This window comes from Pleurodeles waltl, chromosome 12 (assembly GCF_031143425.1).
Source record: "Pleurodeles waltl isolate 20211129_DDA chromosome 12, aPleWal1.hap1.20221129, whole genome shotgun sequence".
NCBI lineage: Eukaryota > Metazoa > Chordata > Amphibia > Caudata > Salamandridae > Pleurodeles > Pleurodeles waltl.
In genome coordinates this window covers 673,057,846-673,084,474 of record NC_090451.1, presented here as the reverse complement: position 1 = coordinate 673,084,474, position 26,629 = coordinate 673,057,846, and the positions used below count along the sequence as shown (strand labels likewise).

At 43.2% G+C, this 26,629-nt stretch overlaps 1 protein-coding gene across 1 annotated transcript in view; it reads left to right on the top strand.

The window, feature by feature from the left end:
• Positions 1–26,629, top strand: part of LOC138268704 (hydroperoxide isomerase ALOXE3-like) — a 223,324-nt gene that overhangs the window by 109,609 nt on the left and 87,086 nt on the right. Inside the window, exons 5-8 of the mRNA XM_069218621.1 lie at positions 9,874–9,977; positions 10,086–10,258; positions 10,592–10,735; positions 12,766–12,969. Coding sequence (XP_069074722.1) covers positions 9,874–9,977; positions 10,086–10,258; positions 10,592–10,735; positions 12,766–12,969 — 625 coding nt within the window. The remainder of the gene's footprint in view (positions 1–9,873; positions 9,978–10,085; positions 10,259–10,591; positions 10,736–12,765; positions 12,970–26,629) is intronic.

Genomic DNA, 26,629 nt, shown 5'->3' with positions numbered 1-26,629 from the left:
GACTCGATAATTAGCACGTTGGATAAGAGGTTTAGTCCAAGGAAGAACATTGTTCTTGAAGGACATAAGTTTCTTCAGCACGCACAGATTCCGGGAGAATCAACTGACGATTTTGTAGCAGCGCTACGAACTCTGACTGCCAGTTGCAATTACAGAGAGTTTAGGGATGAGATAATACGTGATCGGCTAATTTAGAGAACAAACAACAAAAAAATACAGGAAAAACTTTTCGCCACGGAAGACCAGGATTTAAAAACTGCTTTGAAGCTGGCTAGGAGTATAGAACATTCACAAATTTGCATGCGTGAAATGAATGAAACCGTAAAAAATATGGAGATACAACATATGAAAACTAAACAAGTGGCAAAATCAACCGTGAAGAGTAACAAAGCAAGTGGATGTGACGAACGTGAAGTCTTATCATCCAAGAACAAGAACATCCCTAGTGACATAACCTGTTATAGGTGCAGTAGTAGGACTCATGTAGGTAATTCAAAGAATTGTGCAGCTGTGAATCAATTGTGTTTCAAATGCGGAAAGTGAGGTCACTTCGCAAGGGTATGTAAGGGAAGCACAGGCATGAAAAATGTGTTGCATACGCCCCTTCGGATGAAGGTGAGAATGTTATCCTCAGGCTCTCGTCTAAGAGTCAAGAGGACGGTGGTACTGTAGAAATAACTTCCTTGATAGCGACACAGAAGAGGAGACCACCATCTTGTGTGGTTTTGGTCAACAATAAAAATGTGAAGTTTTTTTTTTTTTACCAGATTCTGGATCACCATTCACGTTAATTAATATGGCTGATTTCAAGGATATTGACGACATGGTTGTGCAGGAATCTTGTATAAAAACAAATTGCGTATGGAGGAAAACACGTAGACATTGTGGGAAAATTTGAAGCAACTTTAGGTTTCGAAGGGAAGTATGCAGTGAGAACAGTGTACGTGGCTAAGGAGGGTGTAAATTTATTGGTTTGGGAAGAACAAGGAGAGATGGTAATCATTCTAGACCCGAATTACCCTGATATGGTTCTATCAAAAAATAACAACGCTTACCAAATGGGATACCGGAGAAACCAAGGTTTGGATCAAAGATTACCCAGATGTTTTTGCAGAAGAGTTAGGAAAGCTCAAGGGTTTCCAGCATCGCATAATATTGAAAAAAGGTACAAAGGCTGTGGCTCACAAGGTACACAAAGGACCATTGGCACTACGTGCTGAATTGAAGTGTGAATTGGAGAAACTATGGACGTTGGGCATAACTGAACCTACTGAAGGGTATCAATGGCTGGCACCTATTGTTTTGGCACGTTAAGCAGACAAATCCTTAAGACTCTGTGTGGATTTGAGAGACTTGAATACAAATATTTGGGTGGACCGTCAACCACTTCCCAACATCAATTAAATGTTGGCAAGTTTGAAGGGGGCAAAGTATTTCACCTCACCTAACGTATCTTCTGCATATCATCAGGTGGAATTGAGAAGGGATTCTAGACACTACACATAATTTGGGACTCCAGAAGGCACATACAAATACATACGTATGCCATTTGGTCTGGCATCTGCGTCTGCTGTATTCCAGCGTTTGATGAGCAAGTTGTTTCATGACAAAAAAAGGTGTTATGTACTTCCAAGATGATATATTGATATTTGAGGAAACTGTTGCTGTGCACGATGAGAGAGTAAGGGGTGTGTTGGAAATTATTAAATCGAGTGAGATGACATTAACAAAGGACAAATGCAAGTTTATGCAGGAAGGCGTGGATTATTTGGGACACCATTTATCAGAGAAAGGGGTAGAACCTAAAATGAAGATTTTGGATGCGATTCGTCTTGCACCTATGCCTGTGGATAAAGATCAACTACGGTCTTTTCTATGTTTGATGGAATACTATGCGAAATTTGTGCCCAATTTTTCAGACATGACAGCATGTTTACGCAATCTTCTAATGAAAAATGTCAAGTTTACATGGGACAGTGAGTGTGTCAAAAGATTTGAGTTAATCAAAAAGAGCATTGCCGATGTGCATACTCTTAAGGCTTTTGACATTAATGACACACACACATTATTGCAACTGATGTAAGCAATATAGGACTCGGTGCTGTGCTTATGCAACTGAGGAGCAATGCAAAAGAAGACACTATTGTATTTGCCTCTAGAACCTTGAGGGGGCAGAGTAGACATATTCTACAATTGAAAAAGAACCCTTGGCCATGTGGTGGGGTGTAGAACATTTTAAGAATTTCTTGTGGGGAAAAGAATATGTCTTAAGAACGGATCATAAGCCATTGGTAGATCTTTTTAGCACAAAGGGTGGGGGCAGGGCCACACCCCGTATTGCAAAGTGGCAATATAGGCTGCAAGAATTCAACTATAAGCTGGAGTATATGCCGGGTGTGAAAAATCGGGTGGCTGATTGCCTGTTCAGATTACCTTTGTCGAGTAGTGACGATGAATCAGAAACGGTGGACGAATTGGAAATTGTGTGTGCAGTGAATGCTGTTGGTGATGTTTCTAAGGGAGCGTTGACTGAACAAGAGTGGGTAAGTGCATGCTTGAATGATGGAGTGTTGCAGGAAGTCAAGAGTTTCATCACAGGAGGATGGCCCAGTGCAAAAAACACACCAGAGGATCTAATCCCCTACAAAAGAGTTGAAGAGGAGTTATCCATTGTTGGAAATATTATGTAGAGAGGTAATCTGTTAATAGTCCCGGACAGTCTACAAACAAAAGTGTTAGAGTTGGCACACGAGGGACATCTTGGGATTCGCGCTATGAAGCGTAGGGTAAGAGGATTTCTGGTGGCCTGGGGTAGATAGAGCAATTGAGCATTATGTACACGACTGTTGTGTGTATTGAGTGACAAATCTCAGGTGACATATCATTCCCCGGTAGTTCCCATTGAGGTTAAAAATGTACCATGATCCAAATTGGCATTTGACATCTCGGGACCGTTAGAGGTAATTGGTAGTATACCTAAGTATGCCCTGGTGATGGTGGACTACATGACCAAGTGGCCCGAAGTAAAATTTGTAGATCATGTGAGTACTGATACAGTCACAATGTTTTTCAAAGAAGTGTTCCTGAGAGAAGGTTTTCCGGAAGAGATTGTAACTGATAATGGGACACAACTTGTTTCTAAAGAGATGGCAGGTTTTCTGGCTAGGTTGGGAATAAACACTCTAACTTCCCTTTATCATCCTCATAGCAACCGGTTGGTGGAGAGGTTGAACCGTGTCATGAAGAAAAATTTGCAATTGGCATTGGTCAAAGGGCTACCATGGAAGGAAACTGCCAAAGACTTGCTGTGGGGGACTAGGACAACACCCCATATTAGTACAGGGATTTCCCCATTCACATTACTAAGAGGTAGGGTGGCTGGTTCAAAGTTAAATAAGGAATGAATGGCTAGGAAGAATATTGACTTGGACAAGTTGGGAAAAGTAGTGGATGTGAGATCAGCGGCACAGGAAGGATTCAGAACAAAGGGCACGCAATGCAAGGGTCTTGTTGTACAAGAAGGTGAGTGGGTGAGAATTAAGAGACCGGGTTTTGTGCGGAAGGGTTTATCTAGGTTTCTTCTCCTGCTAAAGTGAGGAAAGTTCTGGATCATGTGGTAGTGTTAGAGAATGGGAAGAGATGGAATAAATCCTTCCTTTCCACTGTGCCAGAACCTAAAAGGGATGAAGTCAACAGGAGACTGGGTGTGGTGGTAAGTGAAGATTGCATGGAGGAGAGTATGGACCGGAGAGTATCAGGAGGGATGAGGTCATGTCCTATGAAATTCAAGGATTACGCTGTACATCAAACAATATAGTCAATCACATATGCAGCCATGTATATGTTAGACTTAGGTAATTTATTGTTCACACATTTGTTTTCTGTTATTGTGAAGGAAGGGGGAGTGTGCTGGGTATTGTGTGTAGAATGTTAGATGGAGTTCCAATTTCCTGCATGGAATGTGGAACGTGAAGGGAGTTGGATGAGGCAGTTATTGCCAAGACCAGACAGAACAAGAAATAAACTGGTGCCCTCCTACCCGGTGTTGTCTTCCTTTCATCCCTGCTCTCACCTATCCCCACACCTAAAAACTGCTTTTTTTTGTAAAGATGATAGATTATTATTGCAGTAGGAAACTAAACAGTTGGTGTTGAAGGTTATTTATTTTCAAATAATACTCTTTGGTCACAGCTGTTTGTTACAAGACGATGTAATATAAGGTGACGCGCAAAAGACTTGAGAGGGACTACATATCCCAGGCTGCTTTGAGGCCCCAGGAGGTGGCCATTTTCACCTGCACCCACTTGACACCAACGAGCACTATAAAGCGCGTGGGGGCACCTTGCTGCGTGGGATGCGCTAAAAGACTTGAGAGGGACTACATATCCCAAGCTGCTTTGAGGCCCCAGGAGGCGGCCATTTTCACCTGCACCCACTTGACACCAACGAGCGCTATATAAGCGCATGGGGGCACCTCGCTGCGCAGGACGCGCACGGGCGAAGCCCAGTCCAAGGGCGGGCTCGTCCACACCCGTCGGAGCCCGGAAGAGGCTGAGCTGGCCACCCCCCTAACATTGACTATTGCCAATACTGTGCCATCCCGTAGGTTGCACCATTATACTGATACTCTATAGAACGCTTCATCACCAATAACCGTCCCAGGTGGGTAAAAGGAAAGCAATAGAGGCTGGGGCAGAGGCTGTGCTAAAAGCTAAGCGGAAAAGACACAAGCATGCAGCTAGTAACTGCGTTATGGACAGAATTGGCTCTCTTTTGGGTGAATGCAAGGACATTTTAACTACTCCTCAGGGAAATAATCCTAACGGCACTTGGGGGGAGCACTCCCCAACCATTAGGAGGGCTGGCCCAAAGAAAATTGCTGAAATCTTCGTGAAGTGCGGGCAACAAGACACAGCCACTACAGGACAGGGAGAGGGCAGGAATGTTATCACCCACACTGCTCCATCTCTAGTGAAGGAGCTACCACTGGACTCTAACGATTTCATTCACTGTAGCAACCGCTTTAACTCGCTAACACCCCAGAATCACATGACGACATCGACCCAGGTACCAGGGTGGATGGGCTAGCACCCGCAAGCACATAACTCAACTCACAATAACCCACAGCACATTCAATGCATACAAGATTTTAAAAAGAAAGTACTAGAACTTAAGCTCATGGTTAACTCCTTAATTGCAGTAGTAAAACAGTTAACTCTTGCAGATGACACGACCACCTTGAACCTTACCCAGAGCCGAACCCTACCAGGCCCCATGACGAATCTGCCCATTCTTTCAGCACCCAGCCGTGATGGCCTCGTCCCAGTTGGTGCTAAGACCAAGAACTTACTCCAGCCTCCTTTGCACAACAGTTTAGGCGCAGGAAACACACTAGACGACCATCACAAAATCCCCAAACTCATGAGCAATACGGCCCCAAAATACTCTGCACAGCCTGCCAATAATTGGTCTCAATCAGGCAATGTAGTTCTAATGGTCAACGTCCCCAAATTAAACACATCGACACATAAGGAAGGGGCAGACTCTATTAAAAACAAGGCAATCCATTGGATTCGCCATGTAAGAGGCCGTCGCTCTGTAATACACGAGGACATAATCAATGCAGCAAGATGGCCAGACCCGGGAACACATTTTGACATTTTAAAACTGACACTCGAGGACGGGACCATGGTGGACAATTTGGTGGCCCTAGATGCAAGAACAAGCCCACCTGCACATTCGCGCATCCAGTTCAAATACCCTAGGCCACCTACGCACTACGGGGATCGTCCGAGCTACTGCCCAGCAAATAATGTATCCACCCATGGCGAGAACGATTGACTTAAAGCTTCATCCAAAACCTATGCTGAAATACCATGCAGCCAACTAATATCAATCACCCCCAGGTCTGCTGCAATCCCTAACACTGCCAGTGCAAGTATTCTCTCTCCCATTCACGATATATTCCCCAAGACCTTTGACAGTTCACTGTGCAAATATGACAATACTGCATCTTTCGTCTTCAAGGAATACTACCCACCAAATCAAGAACCGATAGCTAAGCCTGCAAGCACTTCCCCCACCAGGGCCAGCTCCACTAGAGGAACATCACCACTCACCCCAGGTCTCACTGACCAATATGGGTAATGATCCACTTCTTCCGACTCAACCACACCTGCCAAATCAACCTCTGGCAGCTAATCATGCAAATGCCAGGCATCTAGACAGGATTGCTCAACCGCTCACTGGGGTACGACTTGTCTCATGGAACGTGGCAGGTTTGAAATCTATCCTCCCTCTTCCATCCTTCACCTCTTTTATTGATGAACATGACATATGTCTTCTTCAAGAGACATGGTCAACCGATCCACTTTTTCGAACAGGCTATACAAACTTCCATATCCCTGCTGTGCCTTGTACTAGAGGCAGGCATTCAGGGGGCTTGACCGTTTGGATCAGAACATCACTTAACTGTCATATATTACAGCTACCCACCGACTCTCCCGACCTGTTAGGTCTTCGTTTATCATTTGGGCCTGACACTGTTGTGAACATTTTCAATATCTACACCCGAGGGGTCAGGGGGGGTCAAGTCTCCAAAACCCTTTGTGACCTGGCAGCCCTTTTGCAAAACTGCCCCTGCCATCATAAAACCATTGTGGCAGGTGACTTTAATGTCACATTCAAACCTCTAGACTGGGATGATCTCAGGTCCACAGACGAGTAGGATCGAGCTTGATCTATCCCCGCCCTGTCCATTCCACCCATCAAGAGATGGACGCAGGTTGCTGTCCAAGTTAAGTCACTGACCATGGAATTTGGGCTCAGGGTGTTAAATGGCAGAACCAAATCAGACACCAAAGGCCATCACACATTCAACAAAACCAACCACACCAGCAGAATCGACTACTGTCTATTCGACATAAGATTATGGCCCTTAGTCATCGATATGACGATTGTTGAAAGAACTGAAAGTGATCATAATCCTCTCTGTTCACACGTTAGCTTTGGGTGACCTCTCGCCCATGATTAACTCCTCAGTAGCAGCACCAGAGGGTATCAGCCTGGCTAACGACAAACGACACCTAAAGTGGGACAAGATTGTGGCTCGGCCCGCACTCATCAACGCAGCCAATAACACCCTAAAGACTACATTAATGAACCTAGAGGTGGGTCCTGCAATCCCCTATAAGGAAATAAGTTTAATCCACACCTCATGCTTCAGGGATATCGCAGCCCACTTCTTAGTAGCCCCAGCCCATGATGGCAAGAGACCCATGGGTAGGCACCGCTGGTTCAATAAAATGTGTCGGTCCCTAAATAAACGCTTAATCCAAGCTATTAAATCCAAGGATGCCACTGCCATCCACCTAGCTAGAAAGTCCTGCAAGTCAGCCATACGCAAAGCCAAGCTTGACCAAGATGACAAGTGACTTAGTGACGCTGTCCGCAAGAGGAACTCTAGTCTGTTCTGGTCCCTGGCTGCGAGAGGCCCAGAAAGCAGTGGATTGGACATTACAACCAAGCAGTGGATTGGACATTACAAAAAACATTGCCCTGAAGGACTGGGTAGATCATTTTAGCAGGCTGTACTCCCATGACCATGATAGCCCCACTCCTGTCCGCATGGACCCCAGCCTAAATACTTCTTTAGCACCCACCACTGAAGTACTCCAGTTGTTCTCTCAAAGTGACATAACTTACTCCCTAGGCACCATAAAACGCGGCAGGGCGTCTGGCTCGGATGGTGTCCCAGCAGACCTGTTCTCAACCGACATAGCATCCTGGTCAAGATACCTCACCATCATAGCGAACGCTATAGCATCTGGGGCGCCTATCCCAGAGTCCTGGAAAGGGGCTATTGTTATCCCAATATTTAAAAAGGGCGACAGATCACTTCCCTGCAACTATAGACCAATTAGTCTAATTGACTGTGTGCAAAAAGCCTTCTGCCACTGCCTCTTGGGAAAGATCGAAGACTGGATGACCGAACATGATATCCTTAGTCCCCTCCAAGCTGGTTTTCGGAAGAAAATATCTACCACTGATCAAGCCCTCCGGTTCCTATTTCTATACTGGAAAACAGTGCTTATTGGCAAAGGGAGCCTTTATGTAGCTTTTGTGGATCTAAAGTCTGCTTTTGACCTAGTACCTCGCAACAAGCTATGGGACACACTCTCCCGAATGGGAATCCCGGAGCATATCCTAGAAATATAGATACGGCTCCACGAGGACAACTATGCACGAGTTAGGTGGGACAACAAGGGTCAACTAACTGATAGAATCCATGTATCAAGGCGTGTGGGGCAAAGGTGTGTCCTCGCCCGACCCTCTTCTCTCTGTATATCAATGAAATCGTCCCTTCCCTGCTTAGAGTGGAGGATGACGCACCATCACTTGGCACACCAAAAATCCCTGTCTTGCTCTTTGCAGATGATACTCTCTTGATATCCAAGACCCCTAGTGGACTAAGGAAACTCCTAACGTGTTTTGAGAAATTCTGCTCAACTTGGGGACTTGAAATCAATGCCCCTAAAACAAAACTAATGCCCCTTAATCCCCATAGATCTTTTAGAGGGAAGTTTACACTAGAGGGCACCACACTTGAGAAGGTGGGCATTTTTAGCTACCTGGGTAGAACATTGACTGCCAACATGTCTTTGAAATCACAAATAGGAAAGCAAGCCTTAAAACTAAAGCAAAGAACAGGGGTACTATCAAAAAACTTTCACCTCTCACACACAAAACTAATTCGCCCAGCAATACAGATATACGAAGCCCAGGCTGTGACCTCAGCTCTTTATGGGGCCGAACTATGGGGTTATGCTAAAATTTAAGACATAACCATTGCAGAGAACAACTTCATGAGAAACCTTGTGTCCCTTCCGCCAAGCACTCCACTGTTCCCCCTTTTTAAGGATCTTGGCATAAAACGCATCGGTCATAAAGGCCGTCTACACCCTCTGCTGTACTGGCGGCGTTTCTGGACTACTCCAGAGCTTGAAACCTTTACTGAAGCCCTGCTGGTCATTTTAAAAGCTGATCATCTTCACAGAATCCCCTGGCTACGATACATCAAGGGGTCATTCTACTCACTCCGGCTCAGTGAACTCTGGAATTCACCAACCACCTCCGGTCTTTCCCTCGAAAAGCGAATTAAAGAAACTATATTGGCAAATGGCAGATCACGAAGATATAGGGGCTGCACTTCACACTACATTATCCTGTGACTTTAACTTAAAAGAGACATCCAAGTATGAGGCTTTTTGAGACATAATCACGGTCCCAAGGGAAAGGAAACTGTACTTTCAGCTCCGCATTGGAACATTACCATTAAGACTTTTCACCAGTCACTGGTCACACAATGAATCAACCGCCTGTCCAGCCTGCAAAGCCCCCGTCAAGAATCTCCCTCACGTCCTTTTTGTCTGCCCCGTGTACACCGCCTCACGTAGGAAATGGCTGGCCCCGGCATGTAGACTGCTGGGCGTCCGCAGCTCTGAAATAGCCCTGCGAATCCTCAGATCAGACACTAGGCCAACGCTAGTGATCGCCATTGCCAAGTTCCTCGGAGCTAGCTGGTTTGTCAGAGGGAAATTCTTATCTGTTTAATGATTTCAACAAGACTGTCCCATCGCACTGTGTGAGTGTATTTTATCTTTATTCCATTTTTATCATTTTTGTATTGTTATATTTATTACCTTGTGTATTTATTTGTATTTATTGCTGCTATGCGCTTTTATGGTTCTTGTAGCCTAAATAAAGTTTCTTTGACTTGACTTGACTATAAGGTGACGCAAATGACCAGAGGATGGCATTCTGAATTGAACGGGATGATCACCATCTTGTTCTGTTTCTTGTTGTGATGCTCAGAACCTTGGAGCTGAAGCTGAAGGGCCTGCTAAATCTACAAGAATCTTGGAAGACTTTTGAAGACATTGAGAAGGTCTTCTGGAAAAAGAAGACAGAAGTCTCAGGTATAAGAATTTTCACTCTTTGCATCTTCGATCTGGATCTTGACCTTTCTCACTCTTTTGAGGCCGATTCTACTCACTAGTCTCTCTGTTGTTCACTCTTTCTCTTAGAGTATGTGTCCCATCATTGGAAAGAAGATTCTTTCTTCGGATACCAGCTCCTGAATGGGGCAAACCCATTGCAGATTCAGAAGTGCACCACACTTCCAATCAACTTCCCAGTGACCGATGATATGGTTAAACCCTCCCTTGGAAACCACACCAGCCTCCACATTGAGCTGCAGGTAGGAATGTGTACATATGGCAAAGGGTGAAAAGGTCTGTGATAGGATTGGTTCTGGCAGTCTATCTGTCTAGGAAAAGGAAAGTATTCATGTCAGAACACAACCAGATGAAGGTCGGGCTGAGCGTCAGTTTCTTTAACTGTAGAAGGACATCCAGGATTCTTGCTATGCCTAAAATATACTTTTCACTGGTCAGTGTGGTCCTGGGCTGAGGACGACTATAAGTGCTTTGTACAGCCTCCAATTTGGTCTATGTACCTGAACTAACCTCATGTTCAACAGAGGACTCCTATTACACAACTCACCAAATTTACTTTTTTCTGTGTTTTGCAGAACGGCAACATCTTTTTTGTGGATTACAAGGTCCTCGAGGGGTTTCCCGCCAACGTGCTCCAAGGTCACCAGCAGCACATTGCAGCCCCCATGTGCCTCCTATACAGAACCCCAGCTGATGAAATCCTTCCCATCGCCATCCAGGTAGCTAGCACGACCATGGTCTCAACTAAGAGACACGCTGTGCTAGGTACTCACTGACTACAAATTGCAAGTGCCTGCAGGTCTCTTATCCTCCGGTGTCTTTCAGCACAGGACACACTAATGGCCAGCGACCGGAAAATGCTTTGTCTAATGTACAAAATGTGATTCGGTAAATTGCTACCAAATTACAATTTGCATTTGAGATTCAGTATTTAGAAGGGGCATGCAGTGAGCATCCCTTTCAAATACCGAATCAATACAGTATGTATTACTGTTTTTCAAATGAATTCCAGTCACAAAACAGTAATACTTTACCACCAGTTTAAAAAAGGTCGTAACCCATTCGCAAATCGGAAAGGCCCCAAGCCCCCCCCCCACCCACACCCCCCTTAGGACTCCTTCCCGTCTTGAGACTGTTGAAAAAAAATTTTTTCATTGCAGGTCCCAGGGGCAACTGCCTACTCCTTAAAAAAAAATGTAACTTCTTTTAAGACACATCACATTTTTCCTTAAGAAAAATGTGATGCAATAAAAAAAAAAAACAGTTTATTAAAAAGCATCTGCAGATATGGTGGTCTGCTGACCTCAGCATGCCGCCATCCCTGTGATGGTTGTGACTCCTAATGAGGTAGGTCTATTTGTGACATTCTAGGAATCGTTATTTAGGAATAAAGCATTTCATACATTAGGAATCTCTATTTCCTACATGTGCTTCTGAATGAATCACAATTAGAAATTCAGAACTACTAATGCTAGTACATCTGGCCCAAAATTACTGAGGGTGGCCTAACTACTCCATGTCATGAAAGCACAACATTTCCATGCCTGAGCTTTCTTTTGTCAACTCCTTGGGATCCATTTTTTTGTTTTGTTTTCTTGTCCGCTTTGTTTAATTAAAAAAAAAAACAAGATGCAAATTCACTTCCACTTTCAATTAAAACATTTGCGTGGTGAAGGTCATAAAACATTACAATTTAGGACCAATAAGGATGCAAAGGACTAAGTCTAATTAAAGTTCACATACATTTTTAAACAGGCATAGACTTGAAGACATTCTGAAATTTTAAAGGCCAAAGAACAAATTCAAGATGTAATCTTCCACTTAAACGACAGTGCAAAGCTAGTGATCAGTCGTTTTTAAATACTGTATAGTAAAAGACCATAAAATCTTGGTTAAAGCATGAAAACATGAGCCAGCTTTGGAGTACAACATGCTCTGCAACCCAACAGGAAGAATAAGAAAATGTTTAATTGTTACTACGTAAATTTCCATATTTCGGAAATACACTAGTGAGTACTCAATAAAGTAGTCCCTCCCAATGGTAGGTGGAAATTAATCGAAGAGATGCTTTCTGTTTTTATCTATCTCATAATATGAACACACGTTATTCTCTCCAGTATTTGTGCCACAATTGTCCCTGAGCTTTTCATATAAGAGTGCAGAAGCCAATTGTGACATAGTAGGTTCAGACTGCTGACAGAAGACAACATTATTCCTTGTACACATTCCAAGTAATGTACTGGTTTCTTTAATAAATGTCCAGTCTCCTGTTGACCTGAAGTGATCTACTACGTGGAGTGATGTGTTATGTGAGGAATTCTCGAGAAGTGACAAGCGTGTAAATAGTCATATCTCATGCCTTGTATATACCAGCAAGGTTTGCCCTCTACTTCACACTGTTTTCCTGTAAAGTCAAAAGCCAGAATCATGCAATACCAAACATGTTCTGGAAGAATGTTCTTCCTAAATGAAATAAGCCTGTTTGGCAACTAAGACAGATTTTTTTTTACTTTGTGTTATTTCTATGACACTTTGAGGAGGGCATGGCAAATCCAGGAGCTCAGGATCCATGCCAGATTTGCTGGAAAACCATGGACAAAGTAAACAATTCCCATTTAGATTCATTGTTGGTATCTTGAAAAACTGGATGCTCACACGCAGCAGTGACAAAGGCGTAGACTTCTGATTCTTCTTCTTCTTCTTTATTTGACTCACGTGCACGTGGTTCATCGTGTCTCCTCTTTTGCAGATCAGTCAAACCCCGGGGCCGCAAAGTCCAATCTTTCTGCCCAGCGACACTGAATGGGACTGGATTCTGGCCAAGATTTGGGTACGCAATGCAGACTTCCTGGTTCAACAGGGACACACACACTACCTGAGCACGCATCTCCTCATTGAGGTGGTCCTGGTCTCTACTCTGCACCAGCTGCCTTCCTGCCACCCTGTATACAAGGTAAGAAGCAGAATGTGGAATATAAGTGTGTGAAATGGTTGGAAGTTTTCTGTCATAGAAGAGTGTGTTTCTTTCAAACTTCTGGCTAAATCCTAAAATGTGCTGTTCATGCAATGGTTTACGTTGTTATACTTAAATAGCATTTGTTCCAATAACATAGGTTGTTTCCAAGTGGCACTCTGAAATTCCCATCTGCAAGGTAAAAAGACATCCAAGCTAGTAATGCTTTCTCAATTGCTGCTGTTGTCAAATTTCAGACTTATTTATGTATCACCATTCAGTGCCTACTTTGTAGTGCTGCTGGTGTAGTATGATGCAAGCACTCTTGATCTAGCCCCTTCTCGCCTTTTAAGAATCCACAAATTGCTACAGATTCTTAAGTGAATATTTAAGTCCAGGAATTGGGAGTGGTCTATTTGAACTCCATGAGGCCCTGTGAATTCTTGGGAAGGGCCGGTGAGGTCTTGCTGGTAGGGTTGCCACCTCTCCAAGAGCAGATTACTGGCCATTTGTTGTCGTGTTAAGCTACTGCAAAGGCCCGGACAAGATACTAAATAGGATTTTAAACAAAATTGTGTGTATTAATTTGTAACATTACTTTTCTGCCTTTATTTACTTTAATTATTATTCAGGCATCATGAAGCTCTAGAACACATATGAAAGTGCTTTCTATTTATATTTGATGTCTGAAGTAGGGACAAATAAGGACTAAAAAAAATACCAGCTTTGGGAGATTTTCCTTATCTTTGTACAGGCCAAGACAATATAATCCTGGTAGTGCCAGTAACAAAACCAGTTGGGTGGCAACCCTGCTTGCTGGGAATGAAAGGTCTCTTATTAAGCTCAGCGTTTGTCTTGAAAACAAACTGATATGATTGTAATGAAAGATCTTTGTGCAGACTATTTAGGAGCTATGTTCCAATCACCCAGATTGTGTTTCCTCCACATGATTTGTGGTTGAACCTTACCTCAGATTAGGGTATTGACTATGTGCATAACGTGGGGAAAGTGATTTAAGCATTTGTTTTGGTCATGGTTCTCCAAGATTTGAAGAGTGCAGAGGAACCAGGAGTACGATAGCTGCGTAAATGCATAGTCTCTGTAGTTTCATAATCTCTTCCTTTTGAGCTCCTGCATAGAAGATGAACCAGAAGTCGTGTTTCAACATCGCTATGGCTCTGATTAGTTCAGTGCTTTGGGCCCCGTTACAAATCTGGTGGAGTAATTGCAGTGTCTCTGTGGAAGACGCTGACCTGCCTAATTACAAGTTTCACAAGTGCAAATCTACATTGGGTGTCTCCATCTGTTTCCTACAGAGATTCACTTTTGCTGAAGGCAGGGAGAATCGCTGTACAGAACCACAGCAGGAACATGAAAAACATGCACGTTTGGGCATGTACATCTGTATTCAGCAACTTATTGTAATTTCCTATCCGAAGGAATTATACTAGAATGGCGCAAGAGAGACTCGGCATGCTAATGATGGATGCATGGATTATACCCTGGAAGACGGTAAATTAATGTGAAGCTGAAGGATTAGGGCATAGGGAAACTAAACAGTAAAATGTGCAAAAGAATTGTACCTGGAGAAAGCAAAACCACAGCATACTGTGGTTTCTGGTGGATTATCACCATTCCTCCTTTGCCACATTCAAAAGGAGTTTAAAACTCTGGTCGACGAACGCTGTATCAGAGGGTGGGTGCATCGTCTCTGCTATCCTGGGATTTCACCATCTTCCACCTTAACCAGATCATGGATCACCAGCAAATGTTTAGCTTCTGAGCTGGAATTTATTAAAGTGATAGCAGGCTACCTGCAGCTCTTGAAGCAGAACCTGGTCAAAAGTGATGTGGATGAAGGAGGGCTAGTCTGGCCTCTGTGCCACGGCAAGACTAATAGTTCTGCTAAGTTACATCTTGGACTATAAAACTTGAATGTTTGTGCCTCATCCTGTATCAGTGGCAACAGGACCATTTTCAATTTTAGCAACAGGATTGAGCATCGTGGTCATTGAGATCAATATACTGTATACTAGTAGGTGGTCCCTGCAAACTCAAGGATATGGGAAATGCCAAACATCCTGGCTTCTGGTTCCTGGGTCACTGCTGCAGACAGTAGTGCACATTTTATAATAAGTTTCACTTCAAACATTTCAAGCCTCTGTGAAACGATCCTACAATCTTATGCTAGAACAGATGCAGGTACTATTTTGCTTTCACTAATGACCCAGCTGACAAAAATCTCTGGAATGCACTTCTCAGTTCAAAGAAGACATTCATTATTATTTCACCAGGAGGTTCCCAAAAAAGGAGTTTAGCACGTTAAAAGCACACGTTTAAAAATAGTCACAGCAATGAAAGGAAAATAAACCAAAATGATTCTCAACTAAAATGTTGACAGCAAATATATGTAGTTACATTATATTATAATTTCAAAGCAAGTGTGAAGTAAAAATTCATCACCGTAGGGCCTGCCAAGCTCTTCAATGTTCTCGTGCCAGCAAGAAGATGACCCCGTTCAACTGCGAAAAAGAGATATCCACCCTCACAGGACAAGTGTCAGGCATTTGACATCTAATCCCGACAGAGGTCTCGGAATTCTACTGCTACTGAGCAGGGCCAGCTTTTTATATCTTAAAGAACCGGAGAAGGGTTTTCTGGGAAAAAAAAAAAAAAACTCCCATAAAAAAAGAAATATTCAAACATGCTGGCTAATGTAGGTCAGAGTTGAAAAAAACAGGTTGGAACTAGCCAGTCTCCCAAATTGTCTCTGTCAAGCCCAACCCGTTCCCTGCTTGCACTAAAAAAATCAGTCTGGTACATTCTTATTGTGCTGACTGCCTACCTCCTCCATAATATGTACTAGCTTGTTAGGTGATATGTCCGAAACAGTTTTGGGAGCACTGTCAGTTGTTTTATGCCCTTCAATATGTTTGGCAGGAACCTTCAACTCTTTGATAGTTTTCCCCCTTCCTCTGCCAACCATTTGTCTCCCCCACACCCTGTACTTTAGGTCTCTCCTGAGTCAGCGCATGCACTGTTGTTTGCAAAACGTTATTTTACTTACAGCCCACCTACTGCTTACTGTTAGTTGGCTTCATTGTCACATTCATTTCCTTGCTTCCTTTTGGTCACCAAGTGCCACTTTACTTCCTCTTCATATGTTTTTCCCTACCCTGGAGCATAGCTCAAGTACTGCTTCCCTTGCCCAGTGTCCTTACAGAGCTCGCTGTTTTCAGAGGTACTTTTTTGTCCTTTTCCTGGCACGCCTTTCTTGCCCTCCTGTACTCCTGGTTTTCCTGCCCCCGTCCTCCTCCTGCCTTGTTGCTTGTCCGGTCAGTTCCTCCCACCCTTTCCTTCTTCACTGATGCCCCCTCCTGTGCCAGAAGGAAAAAAAGCACAAAAGGCACACCGTTGAATGTCAAGATGTTACAAAGATGCAAACTGCCCTGCGCTCCCCGATGTTCATGGGCTTTTTGGCGCTTTCTTCATGCCAGGCCAAAACAGCAAACTTCAGCTCAGACCTAAGATAATTTAACTTTTTTGTGAAGACAGAGAACAATCCCATACTAAGAAAAAAGTTCACTGCTCCTTCACAGTCATGCTAGCCATGTCATCGTGCTTTTTTCTAACTTTCAGCCAGAGCCACTGGAATTATGTGATTGTGCAGCTGCAGCGATTTTTGCATAATTATGGATTTGACATATTTGCCACATAATACATCATCTGCCGCATAATCTGCAGATTTTAACAAAAAAATAGTTTCTAGCTTAAACGGTTGAAAAGTTACTAAAATGGAACAACACTAATTGCAGCACAGTGGAAGGAACTTATAAAGCTTAACTAGCCTCCTTTCTATTGCTTATTCCTATATTTGAGTATTAAACTGGTACTAATGAGGTACAACCAATGCCCAGAGAGTGTTACCAAGTTTAAAAATGATGAAATAACGTAGCAATACTGTTACAAAATGTGCCGCATAACATGCCTATTCTTGATGAATAATTTACTCAACTCTGCCGCCTAATTTGGTCCTCTTCTGCCACATAATTCCAGTGGCCCTGCTTATAGCCGTGCTGCAGTTCAACATGGCTAAAAGAAACTGGAGAAACCAATAGGTATCGCACAGGCAAGCCTGTTTGCTTTTCTTTAGGCGTCTCTTCCCATTTGAGATCAATGTTTTTCAAAAGCTTTTGAGGCATGAGAAACATGCTGCGTTACTTCGGCCTGCATTCTCGCAAGAGCATAATCCTTAAAGGCAGCAACAAAATCATTCTAGATTTCTGTTGTTACCGCCTATCAGTGAAGTCCTATAACTCATAGCGTGGCAAAAGCTCTCCCAGAACTACGAAGAGTAGCACAGGCTGTCTGCAGATTTCATGTTGGCTGTATTTGTTGTTTTTAAACTATAAACACGATCCAGTATTAAATGTTATTCAGCAGTAAAAAATGAGGTGAAAGGAGGCACTGAGAATGCATACTTGAATATTCTCAGAAAAGTTTACCATCAAAGTTTTGCTGAAGATTTTTTCTTTTTTTCTTTGAGACCCCTTACGTATTCCCTGAACTTTATATAACCACACTGCATATGACCATGTTCCAAAATGTCCACCGCGTTTTGTGTTGGAAGCACGTGATGTACAGGGAGCACAATAAATTGCCGGTTTACCGAATTCTGTAGTGCCCAAACCAAAGCAAACACTAAGCAGACCACATAGCTAAAGGAGGTCCATATTTAGCAATATAATGGAATGCGCACATATCTCAAAATAAAAAGGGAACAATTTTAAAAGGGTAAACTATTCTCATTCAAATTTTAAAAAAGTTCACATTCGCCTCCAGCTCCCCCAGGCACTGAGTGAACTTATTTTTAGGTGTAATTGTATTTTATGCTCAAGCGAAACGCTGCCACTCCCAATAAGTGGAACCAGTGACTGAAGAGACCATTGCCCCATGCTGTGGTAGATAGAAAGATAAACAGACCAATTGATGAAGAAGGTTGACTGAAAGCCCATGTATTTAAGTATGCATTTTTCTTGAAAATCAAAAGGTTGTAGCAAATGCCCCGCCTGAAATTGACAATCACAAATGTTTTTTTCGTTTTTGTACTGAAAGGACATCTTCAAGCCCCACAACGACGCACATGAGAGGCACCGCACTGATATTAACAGTACAAAGTAAGATACATACAAAAACCCTATAGCAGCAACTGTCCAAGCTTTACTCACACATAGAACAGGGGCAGTTTTCACAGCAGAAGGGTTTAAAAAATGAGCAGCACTGTGCAACCTTCTTTGTATGTTCTACAGCTACAACAGACCCAGTGCATTTCGATATTACATATCTAAAATCAAATAAGCATTTTTCATTCAGAACTGGGAATCGGAACTGCTGTAGACAAACTGAAGAGAAAGGGGAAGGCAAGGAATATGATAGATACTAGAAGGAGACACATGGGAGGAGAGCTTGAAGAAGAAGAAACGGAGAAAAAGAAGATGGACTATGTACAGGACGAGACAGGTAGGAAAGAGATGGCACTGAGGGACGTGAGATATGGGAGACGAGAGAAGAATGGCAAGAGTTCGAAGAGAGAAAGGCAGGAATCTTTAGTAATAAAAGGGATAGAGCGAGTGGCAGGAGAAGGAGACAGCAACGGGAATGAGAAAAACTAGGCAAAGGAGTAGAGATTGGGGATAGATAAAAAGGTAGCGGAAAACAATGAATGAAATGGAAAAAGTGAGGAAAGCAGACGTTTTTTGGGCACCCTTGCACCATGGCACAAGGGTGCCTCTGTTCATGCTAGGTTTCAGATTCTGTGCCAGCGCAGGCAGAGGACAGGAATGTGTCATATATTAAAAGATATGGTGCATTCCTGACCTCTCTCGCTCACGCAATGCAAGTTGTCTTGCTGTGTTGAAGGATTTTTTTTTTAATCTTGGTCTACATAACTACTTAAAGCAACAGTCGACGTGCATTAAAAAAAAATGATTATTGCAATGAGGACAGGATGAAAGAACGGGAAGGCAGAATCAAAGACGTTGCTAAAAAAGAACAAAATATTCTGTAAGTATTTTGTAGATCTTTCACAGTCCAGTAACTGCAAATCAAATTATGCATACCTTAAATAAAAAAATAAAAAATTAAAGTTAAACTGATCAGTGGTAAATGCATTATTTTATGTCATGAAACCTCTACTGGTTAATGTGATCACTACAGATGCCTATATGTGCAAGCAGAGGCCAATAGAATTGAGCCCTGCTTGGTGCAGCAGGGAAAAGTGACTTTAGTATTTTTAGCGCTATGAGGTACCTGAAAGCACTGTGAATGAGTAAGTCATTATTTTAAGCATGCATTACACACAGTATAATTTAGGCTGCCTCAAAATGGGCATATACATTTAGGGTAAAGATAAAAAATGGTTCTAAAGTACATATTTCAGTAATAATATAAATATTAAACCCTGGGCAGTCATTTTTGTATAATTGCCCATTAAAAGCATGCATTCCACAGCTTAGAACACCCACCCTTACTGTAACTCTAAAAAATATATATAAATATCTCTGTCACAGGTAGCATCAAGTGACTCCACCACCTAACTCTTATGGCTGCAGAGCAGCCTTTACAATTGCAGATTTAACCATTTGCACGTACTTGCATTTATTTTAGGAAGCAGGCTTCCTGGCGAGAAGCCTGGTTTTATTTATCTGTCTGCCCCTCCCTCGGGAACACAGCACAGGAGAATTCAGCTGTGGAATTCTCATTTATCTTGTTTTTAACGAAAAGGCTAAAATTAGGGACAAATGCCATCCGTTAAACCTTTAGTTACGGACAACGGACCCTGGGCCAAAATTATGGACAGTCCGTGAAAATTGTGGATGGGTGGTCACTCTAAACAGCACTATTACCTCCCCAGTAACTTTGGCTCCACCACTGTGTGCACTGCCTTGGTGGCAATAAAGTGAGATCAACCCCAATCTTTGGTCCTGTTGAACACCGAAAACTCTCCAACAAATACAAAATTACTCCCTCACTGAGGTCCTATGTTAGGGTTAAGTCTATGAAAGTGGTGCTTAATGAAGGGGACCTCCTACAGGAAAAGATGGAGCCTAGGCATCAGGGCAACAGCGATTTGGAGTTGGGAGTTGGTGGAACACGGAATGAAGGAGGGAGTAAAGAGGTTTTGGCAGGAGTGCTTTTGGGTGAGGGGTCCTCTTTGAGGAGCTAGCAGGGCACTTTGAAGATGATGGGGAGGGAGGAGTAAGCTGAGCAAGACATTACAGTGGAAAGGACTCAAAGTAGTAAAGATAATTTTTGAAACAATGCCATCCAACTTGATAGAAGAAGTTAAGTCAAAATTTGACATTTCCAAGAAAAATCAAAAGTGTGTCCAGGAGGCCTAAGAAAAGTAGGGGGGGGGAGGCGGGGGGTCCAGGATGAGGTGAGATGCTTGGCTCTCAGGCAGTCCTATCAGGCAGTCCTAGCCAGAATTCTTTGCAAACCTCAAACTTTGACCAAAAAAAACCTTTTCCTCACATTTCTGTGGCAAGTTCTGGAATCTGGAGGGAGTCACAAACTTCCATCCACCCAGCATTCCCCTAAATCTTCCAATAAAAATGGTACCTCACTTGTGTGGGTAGACCTAGTGGCCATGACAAGAAACGTCTCAAAACGCAACATGGATACATCACATTTTTGCACTTAAAAACGAACCCGTTTTTTCTCTGAGCGTGTTTTTATTCCGTTACATTTTTATTGGGGGCAAGACATGTTTTACATTTTAAACTGCAGGCTATTTTGGGTCTAAGAGCCCGGTTGGACTTTCTTGGAAGGAGAGGGGGCCTGTTAAAGCCTTTCCCTTCATAACTCGCTTTCCACCATTTTGGGTGAATTCAGGTCAGCAGACTAGCAGCTGACCTGTAACGTGAGCACGCGCAATTGGAGCCGGAGGTCTCATTTTTGGGCCGATGCGGCCGTGCTGCAATCTCTGAGCGTAAGTGTTTTTATTCTGTTACATTTTTATTGGGGGCAAGATATGTTTTATATTTCATACTGCAGACTATTCTGGGCCTAAGAGCCCAGTTGGATTATCTTGGAAGGAGAAGGGGCCCGTTAGAGCCCTCCCCTTCATAACTTGCTTTCCACCATTTTGGGTGAATTCAGGTCAGCAGACTAGCTGCTGACCTGTAATGTGAGCACACACGATTGGAGCTGGAGCTCTTATTTTAGGATTGATGCGGCCGCGCAGCGGGCGCACCAAAGGCATGCTTTAGGCAAGCCCGTCTGCGCCCGTCTGCAACCAACCGGGGGCTGGAGATTATGCCCCTTCCCAGTCAATGCCTGTCCGCATCTTTTAGTCTTCTCAGCCCCTCTACTCATTAGCGGGAGGCCACGGATGTAAGCATATGCTCAAGGTTACTCCAGAGAATTTGGAAAGGTGGAGCTGCAAACACTGTAATTGGTCACCTTGGATATCAGGTGACACTACTTATTCCCATATTATGACACAGGAGGTATGCATAAGGTCCAAAAAGTAAGTGGCTCCAATTGCTAACTCTCTGATTTGTACTTAGAAGCATAGAGTTGTCCTTAGGGTCTATAAAGATGCAAGTACTAAAGCTAAATCCAATTATTATACTCAGAAAATTAAGGAGGCATCAAATGCCCCTAGATAACTTTTGAAAGTGATACACTCTCTGATGAACCCCTCTACACCCCCTGAATTGGAGAATTCGCAAGAATTTTGCAATAAGGTGGCGACCATCTTTGAAAATATAGTCCTACATATCCATGCAACTTTTACTCGTTCTGCAGGGATATCCTGCCCATATGATTATCTAAGTAGCATTCCAGACAAGGACTGTCCCATTTTAACTAACTTCCTGCAACTACCACCAAGAAGGATTAAAGAGATTAGGATAGGAATTAAGTCAGGTTCCACCAGAGACCCCTACCCTCTTCATATCTTACAGCGGGTTCCTGATCTAGTATCTACAGCCCTTGCTCCGATCTTCCAGGAGGTCTTAACTTCTGGAGTTTTTCCTCCATCTTGGAAAGAAGTGACGGTGGTCCCGAAAGAAACCAGCAGTACATGATCTTAAAAATCTGCGGCCTACTGCCTTACTCCATGTTCAGGCAAAGATTTTTGAGAAACACATTAACATAGAGCTAGCCAACTTTCTCCAAAATTCGTGAGGCCTAAACTATTCTCAGCATGGCTTCAGGAAAGCCCATAATACGGAATCTGCTCTTACCACCACATCAGATAGGTAGATTGGTCGAAGAGGGGAAAGGAGCCATATTAGTTCTATTGGACTTTTCTGCTGCTTTTGATACTATCTCCCCTCATTTTATGGCATCTCGTCTCTATCAAGCAGTGATTAGAGGTACAGTATTAAATATCCTGGAATCCTTTTTTGGGAGAAAGATCAATCACGGTCCGCAGTGGAGACTTTAGGGCACCGACATATCAACTGCCATGCGGCGTCCTTCAAGGCTCCTCACTCAGTCCTACATTATTTAATCTGTATGTAGCCCAACTGACCAGACTTATTAGTTCATTTGGCTTTATGTCTACTTCTTACGCTGATAATACACAACTAATTATTCCGATCCCTAAGAACTGTGAGGAAGTTGCAGATCGCTTTCACAACTGTATGCATGAGGTTAACAGCTGGATGGGCTTGAACTGGCTAAAGATGAATGGCGACAAAACTGAGATTTTGTTTTTTGGCTCTAGCAAGGGATTGTGGAGTTCACGCTGGTGGCCATCAGGGTGTGGCGAATTGCCTGCCCCCATTACCACCACTAGAAACTTGGGAGTTATTTTTGACAACTGCCTATCTTTTAAGCCCCAAGTAAATTCCATCACCAAATCTAGCTTTTGGACTTTGAAAATGCTGGCAAAAACTCTTTCTTATTTGCAAAAGGAGCTTAGAATTACAGTGATCTTGGCATTAGTAATTTCTAGATTAGATTCCTATAGTGCCCTTATGCTCAATCTTGACAACTCGTCGCTTAGGAAGCTTCGGCTGATTAAAAAATACAGCTACCCGCTTTATCTTAGATCTTCCCCACTCTGCATCAGCTAGCAGAAGTCTGAAACAATTGCACTGGTTATCTGTCATAAAGCGCATTACTTTTAAAACTCTGTTTGACTCATAAGTCTTTACATAGACGCAGATCTGAATACCTGTCTTCAAGGCTACGTTGGTAAACGCGAGCCATCAACTTAGATCAACAGGAGCCCATCTGGTCCACGTCCCTCCAACTCGCAAGCTAGATGGGGGAATAAAGCATTCTTTGTAGTGGCTGCCAAGCATTGGAATTCGCTCCCCCGGATTATTAGGAAGGAACAAAATTTTATGGCCTTCAGGAGGCAAGTAAAAACTTGTCTCTTTCCCCATTAGCTGTCTTCTCTTTTTCTATTTACTGACACTTGCTCTTTTCATACCTAGCGCTTCGATGCCACGGCCGTAATGCGCTTTATAAATACTAAATACAAATACAAAGTGGGTAGCTGTAGATTCTGGGCCTTAACTCAGAGGGCAACTAGGGAAACCTAGAAAACCTGTACATTTTTTCAAACTAGACACATAGGGCAATTCAGGATGGGGTGACTTGGGTGGCTTTCACCAGATTGTTTTACTCAAAATCCCCTGCAAACCTCAAACTCTGACTAACAAGTTCTGTGATGGTAAGTTCTGGAATCTGCAGAGAGCCCCAAATGTCCTTCTACCCAGCATCCCCTAAGTCTTCTGATAAAAATGGTACCTCACTTGTGTGGGTAGGTCTAGAGGCCATGACAGGAAACTGCCCAGAACACAATATGGATAGATCACATTTTTTGGTAACGCACAACTCTATCGATCTCAGTTCATCCTCTCAGCCTTAAGGGCTGGAAAAAAATGGATGTAAATTAACCTTGTGCCAAGATGAATGCTATGTAGCTTCACTGACATCATCTGATGCCACTTTCAGCACCTGCACAAAGCCAGTACTGCCTTCCGGCAACGTGAGAGCTTTGAAGTTTCCAAATGCAGTCTGGCACCTGGGATTAGTTTAAATGTGAGGAATCTGAAGGTAGTAGCACCCATCAGAAATTTCCTTTTTTAATTCGAAGAGTATCATATTTTTACATGTTTGTTGCATAGTTTATGAGCCAAAAAGTTTCAGGGCTTAGCTCGTATATGGGCTCTTGGAGCCCAGCCATACCGTTGGCTTGGCTCTCCCTGCTAATTTGTTGGCTCACCCACCTCTAAAGAGAGGAGGAAGAAACAAGGGGTCTCTAAAGCAGCTAGAGTCTGGGACAACTCCGTGAAGACCTCCAACAACAAAAACAGAAATTAAGCTGCAGAAAGATATAGTTGAATGCTGAACCCAAACGGTCCAAATATTTACAAATTTGCATTTATTGTGCAGGATCAGTAGATCAGATCGTGCACGTTTTTTTTTTTTTTTTTAAGATTGAGGACTTTAATAGGTCCAAAACATTGCGCTTTTGTGGAGAGATAATCCGGACTAACAACATTGTTATTAAAACGGTTCTCTGCTGTTTATTTAACTTGCTGCATGTGACTCACCACTGGTGCATATTTACAGAACAGAGGAACGGATCCAGCATAGGTGCTCATCTGTATATATCCAACATCATCCCTTCTGGTCAACTGTAAGGTGGATTGGGTCCCAATAGGATCCAGACGATCCCACAAGGTCCAGCCTATCAAGCCGTCAATGTTGTGCTGAAAGGATGTTGTGGCAAGAATATCAATAGTAAATGTGCTACAGATAAGTGCATATCAGTGGGAATAGAATAATTATATTTAATGCACCTCTCTTTCTCTATCTGTGTGTGTGGGTGTGTATATATATATATATATATATATATTACCTAGTGGTGGTCGCCACTAGGTAGTTAAAGACCTATTTTCTGTAGAATATATATATATATTTTTTTAACTTGCCTATATCTTTGGCGCTGTTTGATGAATCTTCACAAAATTTTCCCAAAAAATACAACGCTCACTTCAGCAGATGTCTGCAAGGTTTCTGAGTGATCCGTCAAGCAGGGGCCAAGAAAAAGGGGGAGGAGAGTTCTGGTATGACTGCTCATCACAAATTCCAAAAACAACAGAATCAGCTAAACCTTTAATCCTGGTGGGGTTGATATGCTGAATACTGGGATCACTTTTTGGTTGCAGCACTTAAAAAATTGCAAAGCCCACAGCGTTATTGCAGTGTGAAAAACAAGTTGTTCCGATTATTATTAGTGGCATAATTATTGTGAAATCCAGTGACATCTGGTTGTGAACAGGAAGCAATGTGCTAGAAATTGGATAACTGGTTGAGGTGGGTGAAATCCTACTCATGCAGCAACCACAATCTCTGTCAGGGTGAAAAACAAGCAAACCCCAAATCAACCCATGCTTAACTATCTGGTATCTTGGCAAAAAAGCAGTCAGCTTAACTTAGAGGCAATGTGTAAAGTAATTATGTAGCACTTCAAACAATAATAAAGTTAAAACACAACATAAAAATAATCTCACACCAATTTAAAAAAATAGACAACATTTTAATAAATTATTTTAGACCAAAACAACAAAAATCCAGTCATTAGAATTAGGATATTCGATTTTGAAGATTTCAGATAAGAATAGCGCATAAAAGCACAAATTGCCATTCGTTGTTACCTGGTTGTGCGAGACAGGGTGAAAGTCACAAGTTCAGGCCGATTGTGATGGAACACTGGCCAGATACAGGAAGCAGCTTAGCCCTGCCAAAAAAGTCAACTTTGAAAGTCCAGCTCAATGAGTTCTGTTCATGTTGAAGGGGACTGCGAAGACCAGGGAGAGCATTGCATTGCCAAACACGCGGGCGGCCACTGTGGTGCGAAGAGTCGTGTTCATGGGAGCGCAAGGGAGGCAAGATCTTGGCGCGAACAGGCCCATTCTAGGTCGCAAAAAGCCCAAAACATAAGGATTTCTAGTTTTCTTGAGGAGGTAGCTCAACTGATGCCACACCAAGAGACGACTACCTGTGGGGCACCTCTTGGAGATCACGAGTTAACTCCAGCAGAGGGCAGCTGGACTCAAGCAGGTCCAGGTCAGCTGGGCTGATGGGAGAGGCTTCTGGAGCTTTTTATGCCCCTGGAGCTCAGAACAGGAGGTCAGTGAGCTTACCGTTGGAGTCACGTCATACTGGGATGAAGGGTCCACGCCCAGTCTTCCTTTTCAGCAAACAGGGCAGCAGTTTAGCAGTCCTCCTAGCAGGTTTACTGAAGAGCTGAGTCTCAGTGTTCAATATTTATATGTGGAGCCATCTTCGAAGTAGAAGAAGGTTTTAGAGTTTTTCACCTCCTACAGGTGTCCAGAATTTCCTGCCTTCCTGCCCTGGTCCCAGCTTGTCTGAGGGTGCTAAAGACTGGTGTCAAACCCTTTGTGAGTGTGCTCAAGCAGAGGCTTTGTGATGTGCAAGTGTGGTAGGTGGCAGCTCCTCCCCACTAGGAAGTCAGAGATGGCCCATCCTGCCTATTCCCCCTTTGTCTCACTGTCTGGGAGCAATACACATAGACCAGTTGCCAGCTACATCTAGTCATGTGACCCAGGATACAAACTGCAGGCACCAAATGGTTAGGTCAAGAAAACACCAACTTCCTAAAAGTAGC